Source organism: Prunus dulcis, chromosome 3 (assembly GCF_902201215.1).
Source record: "Prunus dulcis chromosome 3, ALMONDv2, whole genome shotgun sequence".
NCBI lineage: Eukaryota > Viridiplantae > Streptophyta > Magnoliopsida > Rosales > Rosaceae > Prunus > Prunus dulcis.
Genome location: NC_047652.1, coordinates 21,080,654 through 21,101,257, shown reverse-complemented (window position 1 = coordinate 21,101,257; position 20,604 = coordinate 21,080,654). Strand labels below are relative to the sequence as shown.

The 20,604-nt window shown below is 39.8% G+C and overlaps 2 protein-coding genes across 2 annotated transcripts; both read right to left on the bottom strand.

The window, feature by feature from the left end:
• Positions 1-5,218: 5,218 nt before the first annotated feature.
• LOC117623481 (receptor-like protein kinase FERONIA) lies at positions 5,219-8,362 on the bottom strand. Its single transcript, XM_034354476.1, has one exon. The coding sequence runs from the start codon at positions 8,081-8,083 to the stop codon at positions 5,444-5,446; it is 2,640 nt and encodes an 879-aa protein (XP_034210367.1). The 5' UTR covers positions 8,084-8,362; the 3' UTR covers positions 5,219-5,443.
• Positions 8,363-9,741: 1,379 nt separating this feature from the next.
• Positions 9,742-16,637, bottom strand: LOC117621976 (receptor-like protein kinase FERONIA). Its single transcript, XM_034352497.1, has 2 exons — positions 13,950-16,637; positions 9,742-11,512 (listed from the first exon to the last, which is right to left on the bottom strand). The coding sequence occupies exons 1-2, from the start codon at positions 16,635-16,637 to the stop codon at positions 9,773-9,775; spliced, it is 4,428 nt and encodes a 1,475-aa protein (XP_034208388.1). The 3' UTR covers positions 9,742-9,772.
• Between the last annotated feature and the right edge of the window lie 3,967 nt (positions 16,638-20,604).

Sequence of the window (20,604 nt, the reverse complement as noted above, 5' to 3'; positions counted from 1 at the left end):
TTCTCCTTCTCTTTGTTCTTCAATTTGGGGCAGTCTTTCTTCCAATGACCCTTTTGGCGACAAAAGGCACATTCATCTTTAGCAGGAAATTTCCCTCGTGACTTTGAACGAGATTTTTCCCGCTTCCCAGATTTTCTTTCCTCTGTTCGACCCCTTGCAACGAGTGCCTCGGTTTGTGAATTTTGAGTCTTCTGTTCCTTTTTACGACACTCATGATTCACCAATGCCGCAGACACCTCATCCAATTTCACCTCGGATTTTCCATACAACAAAGTAGTTGTCAAATGATCATAATCATCAGGCAATGAATTTAACAAACATAGTGCCTTATCCTCGGCAGGAATTATCACATCAAGGTTTGCTAAATCAGCAAGTATTTTATTATAATCATTGAGGTGTTCATGCATAGAAATACCTGAACGATATTGAAATCGGAAGAGTCGTTTCTTCAAGAAGAGCCGATTTTCTGCCCTCTTGGTCATATACTTCTCCTCCAATTTCATCCATAACTTCTTAGCAGAAGTTTCCTTCATATACGGGTATTTCAACTCCTTATCAAGGAACGATCGAATAGTGGCACAAGCATGGAGATTAATTCGAGTCCATTGCTTGTCATCAATATCTTCTGGTTTATCCTCCAGAACCATATCCAACTCTTGTTGATACAACACATCCATAACTTCACATTGCCACATACCAAAATTATTAGAGCCATTAAATTTATCAACCTCTAACCTTGTACTGGCAATTGGATGTCTATTGGATGTAGGTGCCGACGAAGACGATGTCGATTCCTTCTCCTTCAAAATTTCAACTTTTTCTCCAGCCATCAAATCTGCCCGGCACTATTCACTGCTACTGTAGCACAGCACTATTCACGGGGGCACTGTAGCACCGACACTATTCACGTGCACTATTCACCCGTCACTGTAGCACCGACAGATTTTTCACTCCCACGAAACCCCAGTCGAAAAACTGGAGCTCTGATACCACTTGTTGTGCGGAAGCGCCAACCAACTGCGAGTGAAAAATAAATAACAACAGGCAGGAGAAAAATTGAACAAAATAATCAACAAGAACAACACCAAGATTTATACTGGTTCGGCAATTGCCTACATCCAGGTTGGAGACGACGGAGTATTCCACTATAATCAATGAGAGAATACAATAGTGTTTACCACTCAATTTCCCAAAGACCCAAATACACCCAACCTCACACACTCACAAAGGAAGAGAAAACAATGATACAAAGCAAAGAACAACTAGAGAGAATTTGTTTCTCTCTTTGGCAAAATGCCTTTCTTGCTATTTTTCTCTTCTACTCAACACTTGGTTGGATTCTTCAAATGAAACCATTTTCTTCCAATTTATAGCCAAAGATGCAAGAGTGTGAATGCAAACTCAAACTATTCATATGTTGGCTACCAACCATGGATGGCTACCAAACAATCCACCCATTTTGACAAAGATAGCAAGCCAACATTGATTCACATGGGCAACTAACATTGACACACATGGGCAACTCCAAAATTCTTCTACATTTGAGCCAATTTTCAACAAGGGGAACTTTGTAAGAAAATTCGGAGCGAGAAAGCCTCGCCGTAGTGTAAGGCACTGGGCTAACAGAGGAGGAGGGAGGTGCTTCTCTGACTTGGGATGAGGTGTTGGTTTTAGCTTGGTGTAATTCAGAGGGGGAGAATTTTGAGTTGATATCTCCAGTCCAATTCCGGTTGTCATATATGTTAGGTGAGGTTCCGGAAGAGCCACAGTTGATGGTGATGTCTTCGACTGGAGTGTAGATAGGTGCAGAGAGTAGGGTGGCGATTTGCAGAAACAAGGGAAGTAAAGAGGCAGAGGAGGGAGAAGGAGTTTCTTCATGGTTATTGTTTTGGAAAGGTGTTTGCTGCTAATTGGGTTCTTGATGATGTGTAAGAGAAGAGAAAGATAAGAAGGTAAATAAGATGTTGATTAAGAGGAGGAAGATGATGATCTAGTGAGAAACAGGGGAAGGAGGTAAAGAGGCAGAGGAGGGAGGGGGAGTTTCTTCATGGTTGTTGTTCTGCAAAGGTGTTTGCTGCTAATTGGGTTTTTGATGATATCTAAGAGAAGAGGAAGATTAGAGGGCAATTAAGGTGTTGATTAAGAGGGGGATGACGATGATCAAGTGAGAAACGGGGAAGCTGCTGAAACATAACAGAGAGATTGCCCTGTTTAATTTTCAAATGTGAATTTGAAACTTCTGATCAAGAAGTGTGTATTCACATGGAGTGGTGTTCTCTGAAAGTTCAGAGCTGCTTCTTTTCCATCAAGAGAGAAGTTAGGTTCGTCAAAAAGTTCGGTATAAACTTTTTCTTTGCTTTTTTATTTTTTATTTTGAAATAAATTAGGTTCGTCAAGAGAGAATAATTCGCACATAAGCTTTTTATAGTTTCAGTGCCACCATATCTTTGTCATGTGTTGATTGTCGTTTTAAATGTGTTAGTGGAGGTCTCTTTTTATCATTGAGATTTATATTTTTCTGAGAAATTTCAATCTGATTTCTTTCGAATGGAAGCTTATTTGCCTAAAATTGTTTTAAAAACCTACACTTCCACAAGGGGACAAAAGCGTCCTATTATTTTTAATCAGCTAGTCTTCTAGTTGTCGCTGCATTATTGTTTGCATGGTTGTATTGAATTGCTTGAGTATAAGTGGGATATGGATCAAAGACTTGCTTGTGGAGCAGAGTACTCTGGTATTTGCACAAAGTTGAGTGTGCACTTCCACCGACGTTTATTCGGTACACCATCTCCATCGCTGTCATGTTTTCGATGCGATAATTGACTTCGTTGCCTACATAATCAACTCCATTGCTTTCGGATGCAGTGTAGTAAAGATTGGTGGGCATGGACACAATCTCAATCCCATTGACAAAGGCATAAGCATCTGGGATTGCTCTGCTCGGAGTGAACGTGATGGTCAAGCTCTATCCTTCATCAATATTCAAACAGAACTCTCTTATTAGCGTCTCAGTCTCACTAGACTCAGCAGTTACAGAAGCATTGAAATCATGGAGAAGGGTAAAGCCACCTGCTTGGAGGGAGAAGAGGGTTTTGGATCGGTCGAAGCCAGGGTCATATGAAACTGGGTGGAAGTATAAACGAATAAACTTCTGCCCGGTGGTGAGGGGAACTTTGTAACTAATTCGGAAAGAGAAAGCCGAGCTGTGGTGTAGGGTACTTGGCTAACAGAGGAGGAGGGAGGTGCTTCTCTGACTTGGGATGAGGTGTTGGTGTTATCTTGGTGTAATTGAATGGGGGAGAATTTTGAGTTGACATCTCCAATCCAATCCAATTCCTTTGTAGCAAAAGTGAGAGGACTTAGATCAGAAACACAAAATTCGAGAATTAAACGTAACTCTTAATTAGAAATTTGAATCGATACCAAATTTTGTAAAAAATAAACTATATATAATCATAAAGGTATTTCTGATAAGACCATACACAATTGTGGCTCTAATAACAAAGCAACACAAAATTTCATTTCATTTTTCAGCTGCTGAAAAGGCCACAAAACTGTTAATTTGGGGAACTTCAATATGAGTCTGCAGCCTTTGCTCCAAATAGCATGACCAAATACCACAAAGAGTCACCGCTATTCATTTAACAAAAATGTTAAATCCTTTGGAGTTTGGACTCTGCTTTAATCTTTTATTCTTTGTGTGCAAAATTTTGATTACGTGTGTCTTAGAAAATTGAGAGAAAGAGTTGCAAGTGCAGGGGACCCCACAAAGTTGCATGAACCAGCAGTCGAACAAGGCTCTCCAAATTATCAACAGCGTATTATGCTCTGTCATTATCTCATCTAGTGGCGTAGGCTACAGCTTGAACAATGTATTGAGTGCATATTGCCTGAGTTGTTTGGTATTACTCTACTCTTGCAACAAAAGACCTGTCAAGAAAATTGAAAAAAAATAAAAACAGTTCCTCTGTGAAACCTTTTTTTTGGAGTAACCGACTGATGAGAAAAGTAGTTACATATTCATTAATAACTATGGTAATGGAATCCTTAGAGGTTGAAGTTGTAACTCAATTAAGAAATTTTTCATATAGACTACTTTTACCATGATACGATAATGGATTGGCTACTGAGTGGAGCATGAATAATGCTGTTTCTTTTTTGAGATCTTATTTCTTATTTATGTGACACATTCTTGGTTAGAAAAAATAGATGATATCACATTTAATTTTCTATAGCTTTTAGGTAGTAGTAGATTATTTGTATTGTCATGCAAATGAACACAGACAAAATAGAGGACCTCTAGCCAAAAAGAGGAAATTTGGTGTTCTTTGCATACATTATAAGAGTGTGAGCCAATGAGCCTTCTAGTAAAAAAAGTAAAAAAAAAGTAAAAACCAAAAGAAGTGTGGAATGCAATTGCATATTGTAGACTAAGAATTGCAAATAGAGATTACAAAATTGCGTACAATGTACCACAGAAGAATCCGACAGAGAAATCAGAAAGAGCTGCAGAAATTGACCATGGAAAGAAGAAGTAAAGTAATGATGACCTTTATTTTGGTAATTCTTGGTTTGTGGAATAAATTATCAAAAGCAATGATAAATTTAAGAAAGAATTTTACCATTATCACCTAAAATTTAGGCCACTATGACAAAATAGGATCTCGAGCCTTTGCATTTAACATTCGGTATTTACACGCAAATAAAAGGATGTTAACTACTTAATGAGGGGCAGCAGCAATTGGCAGGCAGTATAAGGGCTGGGTTTAGGAGGAAGGTGGTTGTTGCTTGATGGGAGTTTTATTTTTTATTTTTTATATTTTAAAAGTATTAAATCAGTTTTTTTTCATCATAATTGTATTATACTAAAAACTCCACCATAATTGTTTTGTCTTCAATTATTATTTTTTGAACTAAAATTGTTTGAACAAAATTGTGTGATGTATTTTTCTTACAAATGTTTTATTCATTTGTTTTTAGAAGTCATAATATAAGAAAACTAAACCCAATTGGTTGCGACTTTTATGATGTGATGATTTTGGCTGTGGCCCCATATGCTACGAAAAAGGAAAAAAAGAAAAAGAAAAAAAGAAGTTCAATTATCAGTTCATCAGGTCTCCCACAATCTCACTTTAGTTTAGAATATTAAAAGACCATGTGATTCCCCAACTTTTGCACAACGAATAGCATATCAGAGCTTCCACAGTTGGCAATGGCATGCATAAAAATCCAATACATTTGGTCATCCTCATAGGAATAAACAATTCATGCATCTTGTACATGCCTTGGAATTTTAAGAGATAACAATCACAAATTGAGTTAGAATTACAAGCTTACAATAATATTAAAACTTACCACACAATCCAAATGAAGCTTCTGAGTTTTAGCAAGATATATTCTTCTCTTTAATTTTATTACAAGTGCTGCTCATGATCGTCACGCATCATCTTCCACTGGGATCTTTGATCTCAGAAAAAACTGTCCCGGACATTCCTTTAATGGAATTGTTGGTGGTCGAACAACTTTGATCACTACTGGTGTTGGTGACCCTACTACTGTTCTTCGAATCAGATGACTCTGTCCAGCTGGAACTAAAACCTCCATCGCTCTCATTCATAATTGCAGTCTCCTTTGTTTCACCCTTGGTTTCATCATCCTCGTCCATCTTATCTCCGTTCTGCTGAAGTTTTAATGCTTGCACAAGCCCCTCCACCACGTTGTTCATCGACGGACGTTGTTTCCCATTCTCATGCATACAACTCAGCGCAATCTCAACGAACACTTTGAAGCACTCGTCTTCAATTTTACCCTTCAAGCTTGGATCCATGATTTGATCAAGTTCCCCATTCTGATGGCAGGCCTTGAACCACATAGCCAAACTCATTTCCTTCTTCTCCACTGTCCGCATCAAGGCTGGCCTTGCACACAGCACCTCACACAACACGACGCCGAATGAGTACACATCCGACTTCTCGGTCAATTGATTTCGGAGCATGTATTCTGGGTCCAAATACCCATAACTACCCTTCACTGCCGTGGTAATGTGGGTTTTGGACATGGTCATCGAGCTCATTTTCGACAACCCGAAATCCGAAACTTTGGCCACCCATTTCTCGTCCAATAAAATGTTTGTGCTTTTTACATCACGGTGAATGATGGTGCCTTCCGTACCACCAGTGTGAAGGTAGTGCAAACCACGCGCTGCGCCAATACAAATCTGGAGCCGTTTTTCCCAAGGAAGTGGTTGTGCATTAGGATCGGATTTTGGGTTCATTAGATGATCATAAAGAGTCTTATTTTCCATGTACTCATACACCAAGATCATTTCCCTTCTATCTTTACAGTACCCGATGAGAGACACCAAATGTTGGTGGCGGAGTTGGGAGAGCATATCGATCTCCGCCCTAAACTCTGGGACCCCTTGTTGCGACTCGGGTTTAAGCCGTTTGATCGCAACAAGGGTGCCCTGATCGATGCTCCCTTTGTACACATGGCCGAACCCACCAACACCGATAATAGAACCCTCGTTGAAGTTTCTGGTGGCGGCTTTGATCTCCGACAATGAAAACTCACGACACAAACCGGAAGGTACAAATGGGTCATCATCGGTATCCTTGTCTCTTCTTCTTCGACTGAAAACCAAGAATCCAAGGACAGAGAGTAATACAAGTATGGCGGAAACTGCACCAGCAACGATGGGAATCATAGGAGTTGACTTCTTCTTCGACTGTTTTGAGGGGGTTTTCGGCTGCATCTGCTTTGGTGGAGGTGGGTCGGGGTTTGGTCCGGCGAGATTTCCATTTGTATCGTTGAGTTTGAAGAGTTCAAGGCCGTTCAAGAGTGCATCATTGTATTTAGTCATCCAATTTCTTGGGTCTGCTTGCAGTGCAAGAAAGAGCTTAACTTTCTTATGATCAGGGCCTGCCTGCATGAACACAACGTAGTCCCTGTAGATTGGTCTCCCATTTCCACCACTCCACATGATTATGTCGGCTTGTGGCTCAGCAAGTTGGTTCTCCACATAGATTAGAAACGACCGGTCCCCGGTGTCCATAATTTCAGGCTCAAACTCACAGAAATGTAGCCTTAGCAGGTAAAGAAACTTGGGATCTGCGGGAAATTCCCAGGTCAGGTTGTAGCTCTTGTTTCTGGTGTGGTTGCTGCCCATGGACCGGCCAGTTTGGTAAACTGCGTCTGGAGCAGAGTACTCTGGTATTTTCACAAAGTTGGGTTTAATGCTAACGTTTTGTGGAAGAACAGTCCACCTGGAACTCAAATCATCCAAGTACTTTTCCTCGTCTACTACACTGTCCCAATGGCGGTACATCCCAGTGTCTTGGTCGAAAGAGAGTGCACTTCCACCGACGTTTATTCGGTACACCATCTCCATCGCCGTGATGTTTTCGATGAGATAATTGACTTCGTTGCCTACATAATCAACTCCATGGCTTTCGAATGCAGTGTAGTAAAGATTGGTGGGCATGGACACAATCTCAATCCCATTAATAAAGGCATAAGCATCTGGGATTGCTCTACTCGGAGTGAACGTGATGGTCAAACTCTGTCCTTCATCAATGTTCAAACAGAACTCTCTGATTAGCGTCTCAGTGTCACCAGCATCAGCAGTTACAGAAGCATTGAAATCATGGAGAAGGGTAAAGCCACCTGTTTGGACAGAGAAAAGGGCTTTGGACCGGTCGAAGCCGGGGTCATATGAAACTGGGTAGAAGTAGAAGCGAATAAACTTCTGTCCGGTGGAGAGGGGAACTGTGTAACTAAATTCGGAAAGAGAAAGCCTAGCTGTGGTGTAGGGCACTTGGCTAGCAGAGGAGGAGGGAGGAGCTTTTCTGACTTCGGAGGAGGTGTTGGTGTTAGCTTGGTGTAATTCAGAGGGGGAAAATTTTGAATTGATATCTCCAGCCCAATCTCGCTTGTCATATATGTTGGATAAGGTTTCGGAAGAGCCACAGTTGATAGTGATGTCTTCAACCGGAGTGTAGATAGGTGCAGAGAGTAGGGTGGCAATTTGCAGAAACAGGGGAAGGAGGTAAAGAGACAGAGGAGGGAGAAGGAGTTTCTTCATGGTTATTGTTTTGGAAAGGTGTTTGCTGCTAATTGGGTTCTTGATGATCTCTAAGAGAGAGGAAGATTAGAGGGTAATTAAGGTGATGAAGAGGAGGATGGTCAAGTGAGAAATGGGGAAGCTGCTGAAACATAACAGAGAGATTGCCCTGTTTAATTTTCAAATGTGAATTTGAAACTTCTGATCAAGAAGTGTGTATTCACATGTTGAATAAGCTACACAAGTGGTGTTCTCTGAAAGTTCAGAGCTGCTTCTTTTCCATCTGTTTGGTGTAAACTTTTTCTTTGCTTTTTTATTTTTTATTTTTAAAGAAATTAGGTTCGTCAAGAGAGAATAATTCAGACATAAGCTTTCTATTGTTTCAGTGCTACCCTATCTTTGTCATGTGTTGATGGGTCTGGTAGGTAGGCCTACGATTGTCGTTTCAAATGTGTTAGTGGAGGTCTCCTTTTATCATTGAGATGTATATTTTTCTAAGAAATTGCGTGGAAATGTAAAAGAAAGTTGTTTCTGTTTTCTTTTCTGAAAAGCACAAATAAAAAGCACAATCACTCTGATTTCTTTCGAATGGAAGCTTATTTGCCTAAAATTGTTTTAAAAACCTACACTTCCACAAGGGGACAAAAGCATCCTATTATTTTCAATCAGCTAGTCTTCTAGTTGTCGCTGCATTATTGTTGGCATGCTTGTATTGAATTTCTTGAGCGTAAGCAGGATATGGATCAAAGACTTGCTTTTCTCTGTTTGGTCCAACATCAAAGACTTGCGTTACCAAAAAAACAAAACATCAAAGACTTGCTTTTGGTTATGCTGATCCTATAATAGAAAAAGATATATCACATATGCTTTTCTTTCCTCTTTTAATCTTGGCCGTCTGACTCTGTTAAAGTAAATTCAACGGCTGCCAATATTATTGTTTTCTTTTTTAAAGATGATGCTTGATTCAGTTGAGCTATGGAGGAGACCATCTTTTTTGTACCACCTTATCAGACCACATGATATGGGACCATGTAGATATGCTACATCCTTCAACCTTTTGCTTCACCATGGTAGTTGTAGGCGTTTGTTTGATGCTCGGGTTATTATATATATGTGTGTGTGTGTGTGTGTGTGGGGTTTAGCAAAGATAAGTAAAGGGAGGGAGAGTTATGCGTGTGTGTGTGTGGATCTCTGATTGGAATTTTTTTTGTACAAGTAGGGTAGGGACGTATGATCATCAAACATTTTTCAATCCAAAATTGACAATCTGACTACCCTAAGAAAGCTCAACTATCTATATACTTTCTAACAATTTCAAGGAAGAGGAATCTATTAAGCATGATTAGTGAGGAATAAATTTTTGTTTAGGCGAAAAAAGAAAAGAAAAGAGGAAGTAATTTTTGACAGTAACAAAATTACAAATAGTGTTGGAATCTTTAATCAACATTCCCAATTTGGTATGCAATAAGAAATTGCAAGACTATATGGAAGTTTTAATTTTGCAGAATATTAAAAACAAGGAGAAAATTACAAATATATTTACAATTGCATCATATGGATATACAACTCCACGCAAGCCCTATACCATATATGATTAAGAATATTAATTTGCACAGATAATCATCATCGTCCACTGGGATCGTTGATCTCAGAGAACTGTGCTAACTACTAGTTTTGGTCACACCTCATCTTCACCCTTCATCTCATCGCTCAAATTCGAATCTCCTGCCCCGCTATGTTGCGACTTGGGTTTGTGCCCTGATCGATGCTCCCTTTGTACGCGTGGCCAAACCCACCAACACCGATAATGAAATCCTGGTTGAAGTTTTTGGGGGCGGCTTTGATCTCCGACAATGAAAAATCACGACACAAACCGGACAGTACAAATGAGTCATCATCGGTGTCCTTGGATCTTCTTCTTCGCCTGATAACCAAGAATCCGGGGACACAGAATAATACGAGTATGGCGGAAACTGCACCAGCAACGGTGGCAAGCATAGGAGTTGACTTCTTCTTCGACTGTTTTGAGGGGGTTTTCAGCTGCACCGGCTTTGGTGGTGGTGGGTCGGGGTTTGGTCCGGCTAGATTTCCATTTGTATCACTTAGTTTGAAGAGTTCAAGGCCGTTCAAGAGTACATCATTGTATTTGGTCATCCAATCTCTTGGGTTTGCTTGCAGTGCAAGAAAGAGCTTAACTTTCTTCCGATCAGGGCCTGCAGGCATGAACACAACGTAGTCCCTGTAGATTGGTCTCCCATTTCCACCACTCCACATGATTATGTCGGCTTGTGGCTCAGCAAGTTGGTTCTCCACATAGATTAGAAACGACCGGTCCCCGGTGTCCATAATTTCAGGCTCAAACTCACAGAAATGTAGCCTTAGCAGGTAAAGAAACTTGGGATCTACGGGAAATTCCCAGGTCAGTTTGTAGCTCTTGTTTCGGGTGTGGTTGCTGCCCATTGACCGGCCCGTTTGGTAAACTACTTGTGGAGCAGAGTACTCTGGTATTTTCACAAAGTTGAGTTGAAGGCTAACGTTTTGTGGAAGAACAGTCCACCTGGAACTCAAATCATCCAAGTACTTTTGCTCGTCTACTGCACTGTCCCATTTGCGGTACATCCCAGTGTCTTGGTCGAAAGAGAGTGCACTTCCACCGACGTTTATTCGGTACACCGTCTCCATCGCCGTGATGTTTTCGATGCGATAATTGACTTTGTTGCCTACATAATCAACTCCATGGCTTTCGAATGCAGTGTAGTAAAGATTGGTGGGCATGGACACAATCTCAATCCCATTGACAAAGGCATAAGCATCTGGGATTGCTCTGCTCGGAGTGAACGTGATGGTCAAGTTCTGTCCTTCATCAATATTCAAACAGAACTCTCTTATTAGCGTCTCAGTCTCACTAGCATCAGCAGTTACAGAAGCATTGAAATCATGGAGAAGGGTAAAGCCACCTGCTTGGACAGAGAAGAGGGTTTTGGATCGGTCGAAGCCGGGGTCATATGAAACTGGGTGGAAGTATAAACGAATAAACTTCTGCCCAGTGGAGAGGGGAACTTTGTAACTAAATTCGGAAAGAGAAAGCCGAGCTGTGGTATAGGGTACTTGGCTAACAGAGGAGGGAGGTGCTTCTCTGACTTGGGATGAGGTGTTGGTGTTATCTTGGTGTAATTGAATGGGGGAGAATTTTGAGTTGATATCTCCAGTCCAATTCCGGTTGTCATATATGTTGGGTGAGGTTCCGGAAGAGCCACAGTTGATGGTGATGTCTTCGACCGGAGTGTAGATAGGTGCAGAGAGTAGGGTGGCGATTTGCAGAAACAAGGGAAGGAAGTAAATAGGCAGAGGAGGGAGAAGGAGTTTCTTCATGGTTATTGTTTTCGAAAGGTGTTTGCTGCTAATTGGGTTATTGATGATATCTAAGAGAAGAGAAAGATCATAAGGTAATTAAGGTGTTGATTAAGAGGAGGATGATGATGATCAAGTGAGAAACAGGGAAGCTGCTGAAAGATAACAGAGAGATTGCCCTGTTTAATTTTCAAATGAGAATTTGGAAAGTCTTCTTCGGATCAAGTATTGTTGTATTCATGTGGAGAATAAGCTTACAGAAGTGGTGTTCTTTGAAAGTTCAGAGCTTCTTCTTTTCCATCTTCTTGGTGGAGGAAAGTTAAAAGCTTTCAGCTTTCTTCTTTTCGGTGTGTTTAAGCTTTCTTTTGCTTTAAAATATATATATATATATATTTAAAAATAAATATTTAAATTATAAATTATGTTCGTCAACATAAAATAATTCAGGCAAAAGCTTTCAGTTAGCCAAAAAGATATGCATATTTTTGTGAGAAATTGCGTGGTTTGTAAAAGAAATTTGTTTTTGTTTTGTTTTCTGAAAAAGCACAACTTGACCAAAACGTCCAATGATTTTAATCAGCTGAGCTGGTTTTCTAGTTGTCGTTACATTATTGTTTGAATGCACAACTTGAGCACAAGTGGGATAATACTATTGATTGATCGAAGACTTGCTTTTTCATTTTTCATCAAGCATCAAAGACTTTCTTTCGGGTATACTGATCCTATAATATATATAATAAAAAATATCACATCCTTTTCGATCCTCTTTTAATCCTAGCCGTCCGATTTTGTTAAAGTAAATTCAATGGCTGACAATATAAATTCAATGATGCATGGATATGCTCTTGTGGAAGACTTCCATGGTCTAATGGTACCGGGGCGTAATCTGCAATTCCCTTGGTGGCTTTGGGGTTAATCTAGGAATTATGGGGTCCTGGAAGCTGAACTATGGGGGCTATCTTTCCGACGAGGAAATTAATTCCTCTAAAGAAACATATATAAAATGAGATATCATACCATTAAACACAGATAACAAGCAGAATGCAATTGTTGTTACACAAACTCCATATCCTTACTAACGGATGCAAGCTCTGTCGTACGGGCTTTTACATTGCATCCCACGCTTATTCTCTGTGGGATTAGGAATGCATGGGCCATACCCGTTTCTCCCACATTTAAAAGCCGGGCCATTTAGTAACACATTATAAGAAGTTGGATTCATTGACGGCAGCATTCTGTTGCTAGTTTCGTGATGCGAATCATCCACCGGCATATGCTTCATGATCATATTCATGAACTCTAACTCCAAGTCTTCAAAGCCCTCCTCCTTATCCTGTGGAATAGTAAGCTGCTGGCAATATTGGTGGGTGCTACCATTAATGCACCAATTAGAGGAGGAGGAGGAGGTGCTGCTGCTGCTCTTGTTCATCAGGCAATGGCTTGTGCTGGGAAGCTGAGACATCATCGCCGTCGTCAGCATAATCACAAACACACCCACGACGACTGATGAACCCATTAATTCGCGGTGAATTGATTAGAGTGTTTTTCTTCTTCCTCTTATTTCTTGCAATGGATCCTCAACACTCTAGGACTATATATATCCAATCCAGGAGTGGTACTCTTCTTCTTGGCGTAGCTAGCTGTTGTAATCAATCACTTATTTGGAAAATGCAAGTTGCGAGCTACATTTTGTATTTATTGTAGGGATAGTACAAAGCCACTTGAAAAGTTAAAAGCGACAAGCGAATATTGCATGTTCTGTGGTTTCAGCTCAGCTCAAAGCATATATAGTCTCTTGGCCCCTTCCTCCTTGGATATGTAATATCTGTATATTGCCAGTACTCTACTTGTGCCCTGGTACCTACGTTTTCTATCTACCTCTGCAGTGCACAAACTTAAAACCACTCATTTATTTGGTTGGTCCATCCACATCATGAGTCTGCTTGTGCACTTAATTCAGTTCAATCACACACCTTATCACTATCCACATCATGAGTCTGCTTGTACACATATAATTCATCACCACACAAGTTAATTTCGTTCAATCATACACCTTATCACCATAGCAGCCCTACCACCAACATCTCACGTCATGGTGATGGCAGGCAATGACATCACCTCCACCATCACCACTAACACACATCTGCCTACCACTTCATTTCAATTATACATTGATGTCCTTGAAAAAGATAAACAGTAAATTATGTGTTTAAATCCCATCTTATTTAAGGTGAGTAAAATAAAAAATTTATAAATTCTATACAATGTTAAGGGATTAGATGCAAAGTCATATTATAGAAAGATGTTGCTTGTTTGATATATGACTTCGCATCAAATTTCTTTGAATTTGTGTTTATATTTCACATGATAGAATTGCGACTACACTTGGAAGTTTAATTAACCAAATTACAAGCTCGATCAAAAGAAAAAGAAGAAGCTGAGTTGAGATGTTTGGTAATACAAATAAATATCATAGTCCAGCGCCAGGCCTTAGCAAGCCTGTGATTGTTCTTACTATGTTGATCATCATTCATCATCTCCCCTCGGAATCGTTGATCCCAGAAAACACTATCCTAGACATCCCTTTAATCGATTCGTTAGTTGTAGAGATTTGCTCACTACTTGTTTTGGTCAGCCCGCTGTTCAACGTCCCTCCTTCCCAACTACGACTAGTAGTAAACCCTGTAGAATGATTATCATTCATCAACGCAACCTCATCTTCACCCTTGTTTTCAAGGTCGAAATCTTTCTCTCCCTCCTCTCTTTGATGAAGTTGCATTGCATACTCCAGCCCCCACACCACGTCATTCATCGACGGCCGTTCGATCCCATTATCATGCATACAACTTATCGCCATCTCAACAAACTTATTCAAGCATGCGTTTCCAATCTTACCCTTGAGCCTCGGGTCAATGATTTGATCAAGTGTCCCTTTGCGATGACAGCTCTTGAACCACTCGGCTAAACCCATTTGCTTCTTCTCCACTGTTCGTAATAAAGCCGGCCTCGCACATAACACCTCACACAACACCACGCCAAACGAGTACACATCGGACTTCTCAGTCAACTGGCTACGACGGTAGTATTCTGGGTCTAAATACCCGAAACTACCCTTCACCATCGTGCTGATGTGGGTCTTGGACATGGTGATGGTTCCCATTTTTGAAAGCCCAAAATCCGAGACTTTAGCCACCCATTTCTCATCCAATAAGATATTGGTGCTCTTTACATCACGATGGATGATAGTGTACTGCGCACCCGTGTGAAGATGGTGCAACCCACGAGCTGCACCGATACAAATTTGGAGCCGTTGATCCCAAGATAGAGATGGATTATCTGTGTGGTAGAGGTGGTCACAAAGGGTACCACGCGCCATGTAATCATAGACCAAGATCATCTCACCATCGTCTGTACAGTATCCTACGAGCGACACCAAATGCTGGTGGCGAAGTTGTGAAAGCATTCGGATCTCCGTCTGGAATTCTTGGGCCCCCTGTGATGACTCGGGTTTCAGCCGTTTTATCGCAATGGGGGTGGCCCCATCGTCAAGGTATCCTTTATACACGTTACCAAATCCGCCACGCCCAATAATAGAAATATCGCTGAAGTTTCGGGTGGCGGCTTTAATCTCCGTCAAGGAAAAGTAGTGACACAAATCGGACGGTAAGGATGAGCCCCGGCTCTTGGTTGAGTTGGTCGCTTTCCGAGTGGAGAGATCATTGTCATTCAATTTCTGTCGTCGCCTGAAACCCAAGAATAACCCGAGAACAGAGAGCAGTGCGATTGTGGTGGAAACTACACCAGCAACAATGGCAAGCAAAGGAGTACTCCTTGACTTAGATTTTTCTGGGCCTGCCGACGACGTCGTATTTGCTGGGTCCATAGGAGGTGGATCGGGGTTGGGTCCCGCGAGATTGCCGTCTGAGTCGCTGAGTTTGAAGATTTCCAGACCATTCAACATTGCATCGCTGATTCTAGTACCAAAACCATTTGGCTTTGCCTGCAGTGCAATGTTGAGATTCACTTTCTTCTTGCTTCCAGCGGAGCCTGTAGGCTGTATCCACACCAAGTAGTCTCTGTATGTTGGAATCCCATTCCCACCAGCCCACATGATTATGTCCGCTCTTTCTTCAGCCGCTTGATGATCCATGTAAATTAGAAACACTTGATATCCCACTTCCATAACTTCAGGTTGAAACTCACAAAAATGAAACCTAACTAGGTAACGAAAATTGGAATCAACTGGGAAATTCCAGGTGAGATTATAGCTCTTGTTTATGGTCCTGTTCATGCCCATTGCCCGAGCGGTTTGGTAGACTTCTATTGGAGCAGAGTACGGTGGTTTTGTGTTGGTAAAATGGAGTTGAATACTAGAATTTTGTGGCAAAACACTATGGTTATGACTAAACTCATCCAAGTACCTTTCCTCGTATGTATAATCACGCCAATTGCGGAACATGCCGGTGTCTTTATCAAAAAAGACCGCACTTCCGCCCACGTTGATTCGGTAAACCGTCTCCAGAACTGTGTTGTTTTCAATACCAACGTTTTTGTTTTCACTGCCTACCGATTGAATCCCATCTGTTGTGTAGTAAAGGTTGGTAGGCATGGACACAATTTCGATTCCATTGATAAATGCATACGCATCTGCGATTGCGCTGCTCGGAGTGAACGTGATGCTTATATTCTGTTCTTCTTCTTCCTCCCCAATGTTCATACAAAATTCTCTGTATACCGTCTCCTCCAGCCCAGAAGCAGCAGCAGTGACTGACGCATTGAAGTTGTGGAGAAGGGTAAAACCACCGGCTTTGACAGAGAAGAGGGCTTTGGAGTAATCAAAGTCGGGGTATGAAGCTGGGTAGAAATAAAGACGAATGAACTTTTGGCCGGGGGTGAGGTGAAAAAATCTGTAGGTAAATTCAGAGTAAGAAAGCCTCGCTGTGGTGTAAGGCACTTGTTGGACGGTGTACGAATGAGGTGCTTTTTTAAATATGGATGTGTTGCCAACTACTTGGGGTTCAAAGGGTGAAAATTTTGAGTTGATATCTCCAGTCCAAGTTCGCTGATCATGGTCATTGAATATGTTGTTGGAAGAGCCACAATTGACGGTGATAACTTCGACTGGCTTATAGATAGGTGGCGAATCGCCGGCAACGAACATGGTGACAACGATCATGTGCAGAAACAAGGAAAAGTAGAGATAAGTGCTGAGAATTTGTTTCATCATGGTAATTGTATCAGGGTGTTTGTTTGATGCTTGGGTTATTATATACATGTTCATGATACATATCTAATTGGAATTTCTATTGCACAAGTGGGGACATACACATATGATCATCAAAGACTTTTCCAAGTCAAGCTTTTGGTTGCATCTACTCTAAATTCAAGATTCTTGATCAATATCAATCAATTTAATAGAGACTTTGATAACAACTTAATTAACTTCGTTTTTGGGTTGGCCGTGGACTTGAAGAATTAACAAGTCTTTGGATTATAATTTGCAAAAGATAATAAGAAAACAGATTGGGGACTGTGCGTAATGTACACTTTGTCTTATTTTCAAGCATGCGCTCATCCAAAACGTGCCTAGTTAGTACTCTTGAGGCATGATCTTGTCCAAATTAATTTGTGCAAACTGCAAAGTACCAATTAAGCACCTGTATACGACAAAGAAACAGTAAAGCATTTGCATACGGATCCACAAGGATGGTATTCCCATATATATACTTGGTAATAACCCCAATTGATGCACTCATTTCAAACTTTTATTTTTGTTGAACTAAAATCATAAGTTATGGTTGATAAGAATAAGTTATCCTAAGAAATTGCACATAATGGTTGATAATTTGAACTCCACACTAGTGCACTGCAAAATATAATTAATATATATTTATTCAAAGGACAAAAATCAAAATTCTAGTTTAATTAAAATATATATTAATTTTTTAAAAGCTGAAAATCTAACTACCCAAAGAAAATTTAAGTTCAATTCATATTCAACTATATAACAAATGCTGATTTTGTTCAAATTGATCTATTTGCCAGAAGCAATTAAATCCATAGCAGCCATTCGCCCCATTGGTGGCAGCTTCCCTTCCCCACTCCAATTCACCACACATGAAGCATGTGTGAGGATATGAAGAATTACCTTATATTGGAAAGTTAAATAATTTTGTGAGGGCTCATAAGGGGTTAGGTCACTAACTCTCATTACCAATTGGTTCAAAATTCCAACCCCACAACCAATTTGCAATAGTTGGAAGTTGTGGAGTGCAAAAGCACTTTGCTAAAGAGATAACGCACTGCAGACGTACCCAAGTTGTCTAGAGCATATGTACTCCCTACTCTATATCCGAATTCAAATAACTTTCCTGTAATAAGTGGTAGAGTCATGAATTGATGTTAGAGGGGGCCCAAAAGAATTCTTTCATAATTCTTTCATAATTCTTTCATAATAACATCAAATAAGCCACTTTGGTAGATTATTCAATTGGTCCAAAAAAATTTTAAACAGATCAAGTTTGTGTATAACAAACATAATTTCTTTATAATACTTTAAAATAGATAAAGCCGCCAGCCAAAACATTGAATGAGTCAATCAATCCTGGTGTTTGTTAATGTAGTTATAAAAAAAATACAATAATCATCATTTAATTGAATCAAACTCAATAAACAATTTGGTGATGGTTTTTTAAACATCTACATTTTCCAATCAGAAACAACATTCCAAAAAAAAAAACTTCAAAAAACTCTTGACCTGTTGCAATTGGTTAGTACCAGCATGATATAATTGTGCGGAACAACAGATTGAAAAATAAAATTCATGCTCTCAATTGAATTTTTCTTTTAAACAACTAGTTTCCAAGCAGCTGGTTAGACAAAAATGAATTAATTAATTAATCATGTGAATTCAAAGTTTTAATTGTTAGAGTCTGATATAGGGATGGCAAAAATCCCCGTAGGGGCGGGTCCCCGTCGGGTCCCCGATCCTAACGGGGAGAAATTTCGGAGCTAAATGGGTATCGGGTACTAGGATCCCCGAACTTGAAAAATCCCCGACGAGTATGGGAAGGGGATGGTATTGGCGTCCCCATCCCCAAACATGACCCGAAAATATATATGTTTATATTTAAATAAATAAATAAATAATTATAATATTTATGTTTAACCCTAAGTTAACTTCCCTCTCCTAATTCTTCCTAATTTTCTATGGAATTTCATATTGATGTGATTTTGAATAGTCGAGTTGAACTTTATAGTTAATTTGGATGTGTTGAATGATAATGTAATATGAAACTTAATGTTAAAATGTATGATAAATATTTTTTTATGCAAAAAAATCGGGGATTTGGGGCGGTATGGGGGATAGTCTCCCAACGGGGACGGGGACGGGGATTCCCCGAAACCTAATAAATAGGGATGAGTTCGGGGACGGGGGCGGGGATGAAGAGCGGGGATGGGGATGGTATTGTCATACCCGGCCCCTACCCGACCCGTCGCCATCCCTAGTTGAAGTTTACCACAATAAACACATGAATAAAAGCAGAGTTATTGATTGCTTTATACACCGCGAAGAAGACATGGCAACTATGGAATGATCTATCAATAGGTCAAGCACGCTATAGAACTCGTGTATTATGAGAGGAGTGACCGATTCTTTTATATTGAATAAACCTTAACACTATCTCTCCAATTATAGATAGAGTAAGAGTTTAAACAAAATTAATATATACGTAAGTGACTGATTGTGGCCAACTCACATAAGTCATCTTACATAATCATCTCCCATTAATTGTGGCCAAATTATTCTGATTTCATTAGAAATGTTGTTGCTAATCGATCATCTGGACTGTTGATCTCAGAAAAGATTGTCTCAGAAATCAATTTAATGGATTCGTCGGTCGCACATCTTCGCTCACTTTTACCAGACCCTTCCTTTTCTTTGATGAAGGCAACCTCATCTTCACAAATATTGGTTTCAAATATTGAAGTCCATATCGTTGTCAGCACTCCATTGAAGCTTCAAAGCAAATTCAAGCTCCCTCACAATGTCAGTCATCGGGTTGCCGTTCAATCCCATTATCATGTTGATGCCCAATCACTGTCAATTCTAACAATTGTCATGTTGATGCCCTGTTTTTATCAGTTTACACTTCTGGGCACAATATGGTTCATTTGGCCACTGAAAATGGAGGATTGAGAAGACAAGACAATGCATGTTCTAACTTGGATTATTTTACTTGTTAATAACGATGTGCACTTTAAATAATGTCACAAACTGTCATACAAATACATTTAATGTTTTGTATAACAAATTTCATGAAATTTAGAGTTCCAAAGCGGTTGAAGAGGCTGTTGAAGATGTTCTTAGTAGGTTATTCACTGCAAAGTACCAATGAAGCACTTATTGTATACGAAAGAGAAACAAAAAAGCACGTACATATGATACAAGAATGGTAATTCTACATATACAGGAAAATGACAACCCAATTGATGCACTTTAGTAAGATCAAAGCTTTATTTTTGTTTACAGGTTATGTCATGTTTTTAACATTTGGGAACCAAAAGGATGGTGCTTTTTTATAAGTTACAAGCATATATGCATTCGGTCATGTTTGGTAAGTAAGGTTGGATTAGATTAGTAGTTGGATTCGTATGGGGTCAGGAGTTGAAGTAGTAGGATTAAGTTTTGATGAGATATGTTATCATAAAAAATTGAACATAATGGTTAATACTTTTTAAACCAAACCACAAGGGTGTAAAATGTAATTAACCATATATTTAATCAAAAGAGAAAATTGAAAATCTGACCACCCTAAGAAAGTTGAAGTTCATTTCACATTCAACTATATATGTACTAACAATTCCAAGGAAAAGGAATGTATTAAGCATGATCGATGAGGAATACATACATAGGGAGAGTCAAAGATATGTTATGTGTGATGCGTGGATCTCTGATTGAAATTTCTATTGCACAAGTGGGGACATACACATATGATCATCAAAGACTTTTTCAAGTCAAGCTTTTGGTTGCATCTACTCTAAATTCAAGATTCTTGATCAACATCAGTCAATTTAATAGAAACTTTGATAACAACTTAACTTCGTTTTTGGGTTGGCCATGGACTTGAAGAATTAACAAGTCTTTGGATTACAATTTGACAAGATAATAAGAGAACAGACTGAGGATT